The sequence below is a fragment of the Rhea pennata genome, chromosome 4 (assembly GCF_028389875.1).
Source record: "Rhea pennata isolate bPtePen1 chromosome 4, bPtePen1.pri, whole genome shotgun sequence".
In the NCBI taxonomy this organism is placed as follows: domain Eukaryota; kingdom Metazoa; phylum Chordata; class Aves; order Rheiformes; family Rheidae; genus Rhea; species Rhea pennata.
Genome location: NC_084666.1, coordinates 49,040,331 through 49,052,495, shown reverse-complemented (window position 1 = coordinate 49,052,495; position 12,165 = coordinate 49,040,331). Strand labels below are relative to the sequence as shown.

At 37.2% G+C, this 12,165-nt stretch overlaps 1 protein-coding gene across 1 annotated transcript in view; it reads left to right on the top strand.

The window, feature by feature from the left end:
- ARHGAP10 (Rho GTPase activating protein 10) overlaps nt 1–12,165 on the top strand; it is a 149,135-nt gene that overhangs the window by 33,604 nt on the left and 103,366 nt on the right. The window contains exons 2-3 of the mRNA XM_062573879.1: nt 7,796–7,891; nt 7,969–8,030. Coding sequence (XP_062429863.1) covers nt 7,796–7,891; nt 7,969–8,030 — 158 coding nt within the window. The remainder of the gene's footprint in view (nt 1–7,795; nt 7,892–7,968; nt 8,031–12,165) is intronic.

Genomic DNA, 12,165 nt, shown 5'->3' with positions numbered 1-12,165 from the left:
CTTATGTCAGGGTGCTCTTAGAGTGTTCACTCACCCCTGAAGGCTGTGAATTTATTGGTAGGATCATAGTTCCAGGGATGCAGCTTTTCTTCTTCTTTGATGCATTATAAAGGATTTAGCTGAGTTCCTGAAGAGCAGAATTGAAAAGATTTAATCACCATCGGAGCTGGCAGAGGAGTGCACTTTTTTGTGAGAGCAGTTGGAGATGCCCTAGGAGAGTCTTATCTCCACTAAGAGACTGATGGGTGCTGTGCATAACATCTGTGACGCGAAGAGGGATGTGTCTTGTGCAGGGTGGAGTAGGGCTGGACTGGCTTTCAGATTTCAGAGAGCCTGATAATAAAATAAATAGATAAGTAAGCAAATAACCAGAGCGCCAAAAGATGTGGTGCAGCTGGGGCAGAATGAGAGTGTGATCTGGCATTTTGCCCATAGCCACACAAGATGTTATTTTGTGATATTGCACATACAATAATTAACAAGTCAATTGGTTGCTACTTGTTGTGGGGGAATTGTGGGGCTTGTACTCTTGTATTTGCAAAGGTGGAAAGACAGTAAATGAGTTAAGTCTGTTCTCTTAAAAGTTGGAGAACCAAACAAGGTAGCTAGGATAATATGTTTTGCATATTTATACTGGAAATTTTATTTGGGAGAAAACAGTAGTTTAAGATTATATAGTCTAAAACATTTTCCTATTTGAAAATAGGAATATACTCTGCTAATATCCTGCTGTGCAGCAGCAGAGATTTTACAGGCCTTGTTAACTAGTCTAGATCAACGTGGAGAATGATGTTACTTATACCAGAATAGGTATAAGGTAGAAGGTATATAGGTGTAAGGTAGGCTCATACATTTGAAAGAACGAAAATCATAACATATGATAAAAATAACTTGCTATGCAGAAGTCTTGCAAAAATCAGATGATCTTCTTTCTAAAGAAGTGATGAGGATATTAAAATGTTTGTCATGCCAATTGGATGTGGCTAGTTCAGGTCTCAAAGCTGCATTCAGGTAGTGAAACCATCTACCCAAGCAAAATACTCCACTTGTAGCAATATCACTTACCCCAATTCCTGACCCCAAGATGCAATAAATTTGCTCAGAGGAACTGTCAGATACTGTGCAAGAAACATTTAAGACCAGTCACTTCCTAACAGAGGCAATGTTCTGAAGAACAGTATGTATTTCTATTTTTTCCCGTCTTCAATTTTCTCTCTTTATTTTTCTTATTTTGGACAATAGTACTTTTTTTTTCTTTTTTTGGCTTCTAGCCTTTTACTGTCTGTTGCTATGAGTTGGGAAAATCATGAAATGTTTGGATTTTTAGAGTAGCAGAGGAAAAATTTCTATTCCTAACTGTGACTGACTAGTTAAAAAAAAAATCCACTAGGGATTAAGATTCCTAGAGTTGTTATTCACTTGTATTTGCATACAGATTACCTTAAGGTTGTTAACTTTGTTTTCACCCTGCCATTTTCTTTTTCAATTTGCTGAAATGGAAAGCTTTTTTTCCTTTTTTCCTTTGGCAACTGAAAAGCCCTCCATGTTAATACTTGAAAGATTTTTTTTCCTAAAATATTGATGCTTGGTTTTGTTGACTGTTCCTCTTTTTTGTTATGTTTTGGAGAATTAAGTCTCTTATGTGAATGTCTGCAAAATGGGTCTAGAGTACCTTCATTCTAACACCAAATATTTGAGGGGAGGTTAGTAAATGATAAACACACTTTAACTGAAGTATGACTGGCTGATATAAGTACTCTTTGTGAGAAGTGACAGAATGTGGCAGAGTAAAAGTAAAAATGCTCACAAATAACAGTGACTACAAGACAACATAATGAAAAGTTTCTTTTTGTGTTATTGCTGTCCCTTCTGCGTGTCAGATGATGCAGATTTTCTTCAGGGGACTAGCAGGAAGTTTACAGGACAAGATCAAATAAATTTTCTTGCTATTCCTGGCAAAACGCATTGTTTTATTATTATCTGTACCTCTATTTACGTAGTAGATATGCTAGTTAGGATTATGTGGCAAAGTCAAAGGAGATCATGAAAGGAGACAAAGAGGACATTAAAAATGGAGGAGTTTGTGAAATTCCAGTGGGATTGCCAAGGGGGTTCAGGATTACAGAGGAAGCTGTCAGTTGAAAAAAGTGCTTGAATTGCTTAATTGAGTAAGTAGTGCTGGTGAATTTGTGTCAGCCCTGAGCATATGACCACAGAAGGTCTGTCCCAGTGCAGTGGTGACAGCCTGGGGACTGTAGGTGGATGAGTGTCTCTGCCCTGGGAAGCGGCAGAATGCTGTATTGTTAATCAAGTTAAACTGAAATTAAGCAGTGGTGTGTTTTTTGATAGTTATTTTAAAGGTGAGGGATGGACAAAATACACTAACATGTATTACACTGCAGAAGAAGCTTTGAGTTACTTGACAAGTCAGTAGCCAGTTGATTTTTAATCTTCAGAAACTCCTAAACTGCAGTGGGTAACGTGGTATTTTTAAAATGAGACTTTAGGAACGTTTTGGCTCTTGAACTTCCATTCTATCATTTGGAGGGGAATAAATAGGGCATATTTTAGCTTTGTTGTCATTCTCTTCTATTTCAATGATTTTTTCAGAATACATATCAGATAAAAATTAGTAGTACAAAGTTTAATTTTAGAGAATTGGAACATGTTTCTGCTCTTAAGAACTTGCTGCACAGCTTCCATCTGCTAAGTTGATAAGTAAATCCTGTTTATCCATATTACTAAGTCAATAACTAAATCCTGTTCATACACTTGTGGATTATGTGATTCATTGTTCACCTTGTTGAAGGAGACACAGAAAAAAAATGGAGTTGCTCTGGTAAGCACTGAGATGATGTATTTGTCTTGTACAGAATATGGTAGAAGTACATATTGCATCTCTTGGACAAAGTATTTGGGAGTACTGCATTCCATCTAAGCTGTTTCATTAACTGTCACAAGTGAGAATGGTGTCTTAGAAGGAGAGAGAAGAACAGGACTTTTGGCTTGTCCTTGCCTCTTTCAAGGCTGTGTAGATTGCCTGATCATGGCCTACTAAAAGGAAGATGGAACGATATGACAACTGAGAACTCTTGTATTAGTTTCATGTTATAAAAGACAGACTTGGCAGTTAAATTTAAGTATTTGTTAACCTTTTAGCTTTTGAGGAGAACGTTATTGAAGGAAAACAGAGCAATTTTAACCCAAGTTAAATAAAGCCTCTCTAAATTTGTCATCTCCAGAACATGTCTTGTAGTTTAAATAAGATTTGTAGTTAGGAGATATGGAAATTCCATTTGTTTTCAAAGAATTGTCATAATACCTGAAACTGAAGCTTGATGTAAAAATCTGTACTCTCTAGAGAAAAATATTATGCTAGTTAAAAGGGGCTATTATAAGTAATTTTAGATAATTCTACTGTCATGCAAAAGGAATTTAGGGTAGTCCTACGAAAGAATATTGTCTTGCTTCATGCAGCAGCTTTGGCTGGTTAACGCTGAAATTAATACTGACCTTAGAGTAAATGGAGTGATTGGAGTCTGGTACTGTTAAGAGAGGATTGGCCTGGCAAATGGCAACTAATGTTGTCACATTGACTGGCTCAGTTCAGATAAGAAATGAAAATATTTTCCACTAAATCCAAATGGAAAAGTATAAATGTATTTGTGTGGGGCCCATGCAGTGTAATTGGCACAGGATGTTTGGTGCAGAGGTGACACAGGTGCTTCTCACAGACGTGTTCCAAAACAGAGTCCGGGAACTGGAAGCTTTTTCTGTTTGTTCTGTCTTTGTGTGTGTGTGTGTGTGTGTGTGTTTCAGCAGTTAGATCCAGCCATGAAAAGAGTACAATGTTCTGATAAAAATACTAATAAAGAGAGAAAATTAAAAGCATTTTAGTCCCTTTTCCTCCCTCCATTCTGTCTTTGGAAATGTATCTTCTTTTTTTCTCTTCAGTCTTTTCATATCGAAACAGCAGATACTTGGTTTCTTATATTGTTTTAAGAGTGTAAGTCTTTGAAATGACTCTACAGTATGAATTTGCAAGGATGAGATTTTATTGAAGGTGAGAGTCTTAATGTTAGGTTGGTATTTTAACATTGATCTTGAATACCCTGTTCTGTCCCTTCATATAGTAGCAGCAGCTTTCAAGAAGCAACAATGCTATTACCCCTTATCTTTCTATTTAATGTGAAAGTGTTGAATGAGGAAATTGCATGGAATAAAATAATTGCTTTCTAGCTTCCCAAATTCTCACCATCTTTTTCTGTTGAATACTGTGTTATTCTTTGAGTGAAGTACTGCTGGAGAGAGAAATGGCTGTGCTGTTTGATATATATTGTATTCAAGTATTGTTTTGTTGAATGTAACTGGAATCTGTGCATGTTTATGGTTCTGTTGCATGGCATGTAGTGGTCTTGCAAGTCTGAAGCTGATATGGAACAATACTGAGACATATATATGAGTGTCAGTTCAATATTTGTGCTGCGGTAAAGTTCTAACAGGATGGAAGAGAACTGAGTTACCTCTCTGAAACATCTAACTTATGATTCAGATCCTGTGTATTGTTGCTTAATAACACATTAGTAAGAAAGCTTGGTGCTTTTGATGGTATCAGCATGCAGAGATTTTTTATAGAGTTTTATAAATATTTATGATGATGTGATCATCTATATATATATTGTAGGATTTGTGGTACTTATAAGGGTAAAAAGGTTGGAACAATTTCTTGCTGTTTGCCCTGCAACAGAAGGTTTGCCTGCAGACAGTCTTAGATGTTCTCTTTTTGGCTATGGCTTGTCAAATAAAAAGAAAATCCACAACAAAACTATGTTATCTTTCTGAATCTAGCTGTTATCTTCCTCATATGTCTCTCTTTTTTATTTATTTATTTTTTTTCCCTCCTGTTGCAGCACAAGTTAAGTATTCTTGCTTTGCCCTTTTGTGAAAGATGTTCTCTGTCTCTGCTTGATGCTTAGTTTTGTTTCTTTTAGTTTACTAAGAGACAGACCAGAGCTTTTTCCATGCTTGTGAATAGCTCTGCACAGTGGTGGTCTTCAGCAAGGCGTCAAGTTTTATGTTAGACCAGTGCTACTTTGGAGTAGAGAATGAAACAGAATATCAACTTAAATGTAAATTTAGGCAAAATGCTGGATGATAAAATATATGCAGATAAATTTTGTGGTTAAAATCTGCCAAGTAAGCAAGATTAAAAGTCTCTTTGTTTTGGCAACATTGAAGACTTTGGTTGCAGTAATCTGTTGAAGCAAATGACCAAGTTGTTCTTCCTCTAGTCAAAAGGCTTCTTGATATACAACCTTTTCTTGGAAATGCTAATACATTTTATAGTCAGGTGATCTGTTTCTTTTTCAGTTACATCTTGTAACGTGTGATTGATTTTTTTTTTTTTTTTTTTTTTGGTCAGTGACTTTTCTCTGTCGAAAATGATGAGTTCTTAAAATCAGTCAGGAAGTCTCTTCATTTTTCAATATTTTTCTTCTAAGTATTGGTTCAGCAGCCAGGTATCTGTGGTTTCTCCTGACCCATCCGGTCATTTTTCTACCTCCCAAAAAAGCTTCTGGAAATGCTTTCTAAAATTATGTTTGGAACACTTCTTAAAGGTTACCAAGTTGGTTTGAGGTTGCCAGTGGCTATTGCTTCCAACTGTTTACCTAACCCTTCCATCAGTAATTTCCAATCCCCTAGCAGATTCAAAAAAAACGAAAGCATGATTGTGGCTTTCTGATCCTGTGAGAAGCTCAGTGCTTTGATTCAGCCCCTTGTCCCTTGGACAAGCCCAAAGATGCTGGGCTTTGCACTGGAAGAGTTGGGATGTGGCCGCAGGTTCTGCCTGCTGTCACTGGCCCCTGAGAGGCAGCCCGTGGTGGAGCAGTGGGATGTGCTCCTGTCTTAGGTGGCTTCATACAGCTCAAGCAAGGCTTGCCAAAGCCCATTGCCCCCTTTAGTATTCTCATGTCCCATGATGGAGCGGAATGTGTGTGTGTGTGTATGCACATGCATGTGCAGTACTGTACACCTTCTTTTTAGCCTGTAACTTACTCTGCATTATTTGAATACTTCACCTTTACAAGCAGAGGGAAAGTGTAATAGGAAGTTCCTTCCTCTAGCATGGGGTTAATTGTCATACAACAGGGCTTTGGTAGGACATTATCAGATTCAGAAAATAAAACAAATGTTGGGAGTGTGGGTGTTCTCCCATAAACTCTTGACTTGCTTTCTAGTTCACAAATAAGCATGACATTAGATGAATAAGAAGTTCACTATGTTTAATTTTTCAGCCTTTCACAGCCAGTAGCATTTGTTTGTTGTGCTCTCTACTTTATGAACATCTTTTTTATCCCTCAAGGCATTTGGTTTAAAATATTAATGTTTCCTTTTGTATGGGAATTATTTTGCTTATTTGTCCTTCTTTCTTTAACCTTTTGCACTATCTTGCCACTCTTGAGAGGTGCGTGCACAGGTTTTAGAAGCAATTGCAGAAAGGAGGATAGCAATATGGTCTCACAGGGAACAGTACTGTTAGGCTAAAGAAAAACTAATAAGAAATGGGTGAAGAGAAGGGAGTGTGGCATGAGAAGGATCAGAAACCATATTTTTAGTTTAGATTATGCCTTGCTATTCATAGAGTGTTTGTGATTTATTCTTTTAAGTAATTGAATTGAACTTTCAGTATAATATTGTATGTCAAAGTTGTATTTGAATGTATTAGATGCAAGATATGACAGAAAGTTGTGAAAAGTTCGTAGTCTTTCAGTTCTAGTTAATATTAATGCTTAGCTGGTGCTCTAGAGCAGTTGTTCCTAGCCCTTCAAAATTGCATGTGATAACAAAGAGATTATAGATTAACTAAATCTATCAAATTTTTCCATAACCTTCTCTAACAACAAAAACGTGAATAAAACATTTACTACTGGGTAGGACTGTACCAGCACACACATCCTTTTTTCTATTGAGCCCTTCCTTCCTTCCAGAACTCATGGTGTTCTTAACCTGTACATGTCAGCACAGCAGAAAAATGTGTGTACACTGCTTATTTACAGTGCTATAAATCCTAATAAGGATTTGTAATGATGATACTGTGGCTGAACGTAGAATCTGATTACATCCTGAGAGATGTAATTTGTAGCCCTCTGGCCTCAAACTGTCAAACACTAATAAATGAAAATTGGTGAAGGAAAATGAGTTAGGAATATTGCAGAACTGTTATTATACAAAATTAATTTTAATGCTGTGCATTTAACTTGAACAGATTTTTGACATAGTTATAACCTATGGAATTTCCAATTCTAGTGCAATAATTTGTTTAAGTATGGGTTATAAATAAACTTTCACTCACAGAGCTACCTCTGTATAGTATATAGAAAATTCTAAGATACATGTTTTTGCTGTCAGATATGGTGGTGAATTGCAGTTAGCAGAATATCCTTTTGCTGGCATGACTCAGCCACTCTGAGTGGTGTGGCTTAAACTTTTGTAGTTACAAGTCTGTTGGTATGTCCTATGCCCTAACTTGTAGGACAGTGAAGTGTAACATCTAATACTGTACACGTGATTGCATTTGATTTCTAACCTATAGCCTTATATAAAGAAACTTGTGTGACAGATTTGCAAAAGAGAGACCGTAAGAGAGTTAGACAATACAGGATGTTTTATAGTGAACTTAGGCAGACCAGTGTTAAGAGTTTCTCATAAAAGTTGATTATGGTTGGGGCAGAAGGATCTTCCAGCCTTCTTAAGATGATTGTCTAATCTTGAATCTGTGTTCTGTTCTTTGCAGACCTTTCAGCAGCCCAGAGGAAATTTGCCCATTCTCTGAGAGACTTTAAATTTGAATTCATTGGTGATGCAGAGACTGATGACGAACGATATATAGGTAGGCAAGAAGTGAGTAGTAATGGCTATATTTTGCTATGTCAACCTAAAACGTGACTAAACTTTTTTGTGTTACAGATGCATCACTACATGAATTTTCAAACTTTTTAAAAAATCTAGAAGAACAAAGAGAAATTTTGGTGAGTTGCAATAAAAATTTAAATAAACTGTGCATATGGTAAGGAATAAAATGTGAATCAGTTAATGTTGCTTACTGTTATGTTAGCCAGCAACCTGTTAATATCAGTAATTTATTGAAAGCTGTTAATGTGCAGCTGCTGATTCTGTAGTCTAAAGTTACAGACAGCAGCTATGTCTCTCTGAAGTGAAAAGCTGTTATGGTAAAGACAGTAACTATAACTTGATTTAAAATGGTAGTGCCCAGATAAGTGGTGATTGGGGGAAAGGGAAAAGCAAAGATAAGTTTGTTTACCAGTTATAAAATTGAAGAAGTATGATGAAAGCCAGTAATACATAGGATTTCTCCCAAGATTGGGAAATTAGCAAACTTTGGGTCCACGATCTCCGTGGCTCCAGCTTTAAGACTTTTGTGGATTTGGCCAGCAATCTACTGGCTGGATGCAGTAGCAGATTTACAAACCTTTTCTTTGTGGGTGAGCTTTCTGGTGGCGGGTTGTATATACAAATATTTAGTTACTCTGTTACTTTGTTGTGTAGAAGGGAGTGTTCTTCGTTCGCAGATCAGTGCTTGCTTAGGATTTTGGTATAATTTAGGTCAAGATGGCTGCATGTTGACTGTGGGCTGAAAGCTCTGTGATACACCTTGCTATCTCGATTCCTTTAGTTCCCAAAGAATGGGAAGGTTCTTTCTGCATTGCACTGTGGTTTCCCTCTGAAATTGTCTATGCAAGTTTCCTTTCAGAGATGAGATTCACAGAGCAGAGGGTGTATACCTGACTTTCTCGTGATGTGCAGTCAGGTCCTGCATCTGATAAATGCTCCTAGATCTGCCTAGAGAGCAAGTGTGTTCCCCAGTATTTTTCTTATGACTGTATCTTTATCTGCTTGGAAATCAGTAAATACTTGGCTTTGTTGAGAGGAAACTGCAACTAGTCTGTGTTCTGGGCTCCTGTCTGCCAGAAGCTTTGCCTGAAGTGTGGGAGTATGTAGATAAGTGAGAAAGCAACTGGTGAATGATTTTAATTTATGTTTATCTTTCTAGCAGTCCTCAGCTCAGTGATCGTTAGGTTCCTTGACTGTGCAGTGTTACGCCTTGATATGTTAGTCTGATGTGGAACCATGTTTAGGTCAGAACTGGGGCTTGTGAATTGTCTGTGTTCTTCCTAGTGAATTGCTTAAGAGTATTCTTCCCCATGAAACAGTTTTTTAGGATCTTGAGTTGCTTTTCCAAGTTGTAGGGATTTGATTAAGTATCTTGGAACATTTCTTTTCTTTTTCATAATTCTGAAGTGTAGTATTTACTCTTACATGTATTTTAGCCAGTTGCATACATCTAGTAAATGAAAGCCTGGGAAATTTTATGAAGAATACTTCATAGACTGTCACATTAATTTCCACTCTGTATTTTGATCTCAGATTTTTGAGAGATTTCAACTTTGGGACTTAAAAATCCTGTGGCACGTTTCATTGACTATATCAGTGGATCTTCAGTAGTGATAAGAAATTACCAATACACTAGGTTATGCAGAATCCACTGTTATCTGTGTGGTAAACACTTTCGTTTTTCTGGCTGAATGCCACAGAACAGTACTAACTAATGTTTTGGTATGCTGCCTGTGCTTACACAGACGGCATTGTCACACTAACAGCTTATGCCTATTCTTTAATAAAAAGAGTATGAAATGCAATATCTGTTAAAACAGCAACAAAGTTTGAAAAGCTTTTCCTTGAAAAGCTGGGCAAAATCCATGTGGGACAAACATGTAATTCTAAACAGAAGCAGAATATATTCTGAACTGCATAATGTGTGACCTTTTCATTGCATCTGAAGTCTTGAACATGTTATGCATGAGTGTTAGAGTGGAGCAAATGAAACAGTGGCCATAAGTCACTGCAAATGTTATTGTATGGTGATAGATAAGGATCATTTTTAAAGGCTCCTGCTCTGACTTCTTTGTTTTGACTTCTCAGTGGATGTTTCAGCAGTGGCAAGAGCTCTGTCGCTCCATGAAGAATATTTGGGCATGTTGCATTCACAAATATTTGGCATCAGAGATCCAAAAACTTCCAGTTAAGATGCAAAGTTTATAGTAGAAGCTTTTTCAAAATCATTCTCAGTCTTCTTTATGTAAGCAGTGTATTGAACATTTTCCTCCCTGTCATTCTGAAGGTGACTTGAAGATTTCTGATTGATGATTTTGGTTTCCTTGCAGAGAATTGCGCATAAGAAATTACAATCATAAAATAAACTTAATAATTGTAAAACTTAGGGCATTTTAGATATTGCTATGCATTTTAATTTTTAGATATTCAAGAAGAGAGATAATTCTTTATATGTTAAATGAAACAAATTTATCCTTAAAATGCATTCTAAACTCTAATGGAATGCTCAGCAACTACATTTCTTACGGTTTTCAGAAATTATTGTGTGTAGAATCCAGAGACCTCAAAAGTTTCTATTTTATTGCTGTAAATTTACTTGTTTGGTTATCATTTGCTTGGCAAATATTTATTTGGTGGATATTTAATGATTTCATTCAGATGTTTGAGTGCTGCATTCAGTGGCTTTTCCATTTCTCCCATCCCCCCTCAACGGCTGCCAAAGTTATATCTCAACTGTCAAAAGATTTAGTGGGCTTGTTAAAAGGGAAGTAGGCATTAATCCAAACATTCCATTGAGCTATTATGGAACGGCTGAGATAAAAACAAATTTTGCTTTTCTGTAGCTCTGAAGCTCAGTGACATCTCCCCAGGCAGATAGGAAATAGGTCATTTTGTCCCTGAGGATATTCTGGAAGTGGTGATGATGATTTATTATTTTACATGTTAAAATGAATGGAATCCTGGGGCTTACATTCTCCTCTTGTGATCTGAGTGTCATGGAAATGCAGGGCCAAAAGTGGAATTCACAAGGGCGTGAGGATGCGGATGGGAAGATGATGCTGCCATAAGGCTTAGAATAGACACCAGCGTCGTGATACCTAAATGCTCAGTCCCTCTGTCCAGATATTTTCTGCCTGTTAGGGAAAATATCAAGCCTCTTTTTCATCCCCGGCTCTCCTAACTGCAGTAGCAGATTTGACTCTTGTGGTAAGAACAACAGGTTTGGTTGGTTGTCCTGATTTCGGCTGCAGTAATCAAGTGCGGGGCTGCCTGCTATGTCCCCCCAAACAGCACTGAACACATGATTTGCATGTGATTATCATCCTTTTTCCTCCTTCTTGATCCTTTCTTTCACTGTGTTTGAAGCTCCCTTTCCCCATTCCTGTCTCCTCCCAAATAAACAACCTTCCCCTAATGAGTTTTCCCTGTTCTGGTTTTGCTATATCCATACCCAAATTTGATATTTCTCCTGCTATTCCATCAGTGATCTCAGCATTGTAGGGTACTATTTGTGCTGTCACCCAGACTCTGCTGGCTTTGCGTGGTTCCTCAGAGGTCTCCAGCATTCCCCTTCTGTTATTCCTTGGAGTTCAACTGTTTCTCACACAACTTCCATTTGAAGACTTTCAAAGTCTAGTCATTCTTCAAAGCACTCTCTGTAACTTTTGTCAGCTTCTCACATTGCTGTCAGCTGTGCCCAGCCATTTATCATGTCACACTGAGTAGTTTCTCATGTCCTGTTCAGTTAGCTTACCCCCAGGCCAGGGCCTCATTAGTTGATTGCTTTTGCCTGTAGCCCTAACAGGTCTGATTTGAGGCAGAGTCCTGTTTACCTAGACCAACCCTGACAAATGCTTGTCTAACCCATTTTTTTTAAAAAAATTCCAGGAACAGGGATTTCTCTAGTTTACTGCAATGTTTAGTTATTCTTCTATTTTTCCACTCATATCCAAACTAATCTACTTATTGCAAAATTAACTAATCTTTTGCCATTTGTCATAGTAGTCATGGAGTAAAATGGATCACTTTTCCTCCATAGGAGTATTTTCATGTTTTGAAAGACTATCACACTTTCAAAGTGGTGTTTCACCTCTGTATTTCTCCTTATTCAATTTCATTACATAGTGTTTAGACCACCTCTTTTTAATATCAAAATTATTTTTTAAACCTGCTTTCTGAAGCACTGACATTTCTGTTGGATTTGTGTACATTAGTCTGGTGGACTTACTGGTAAGTCAGACCATAAATTGC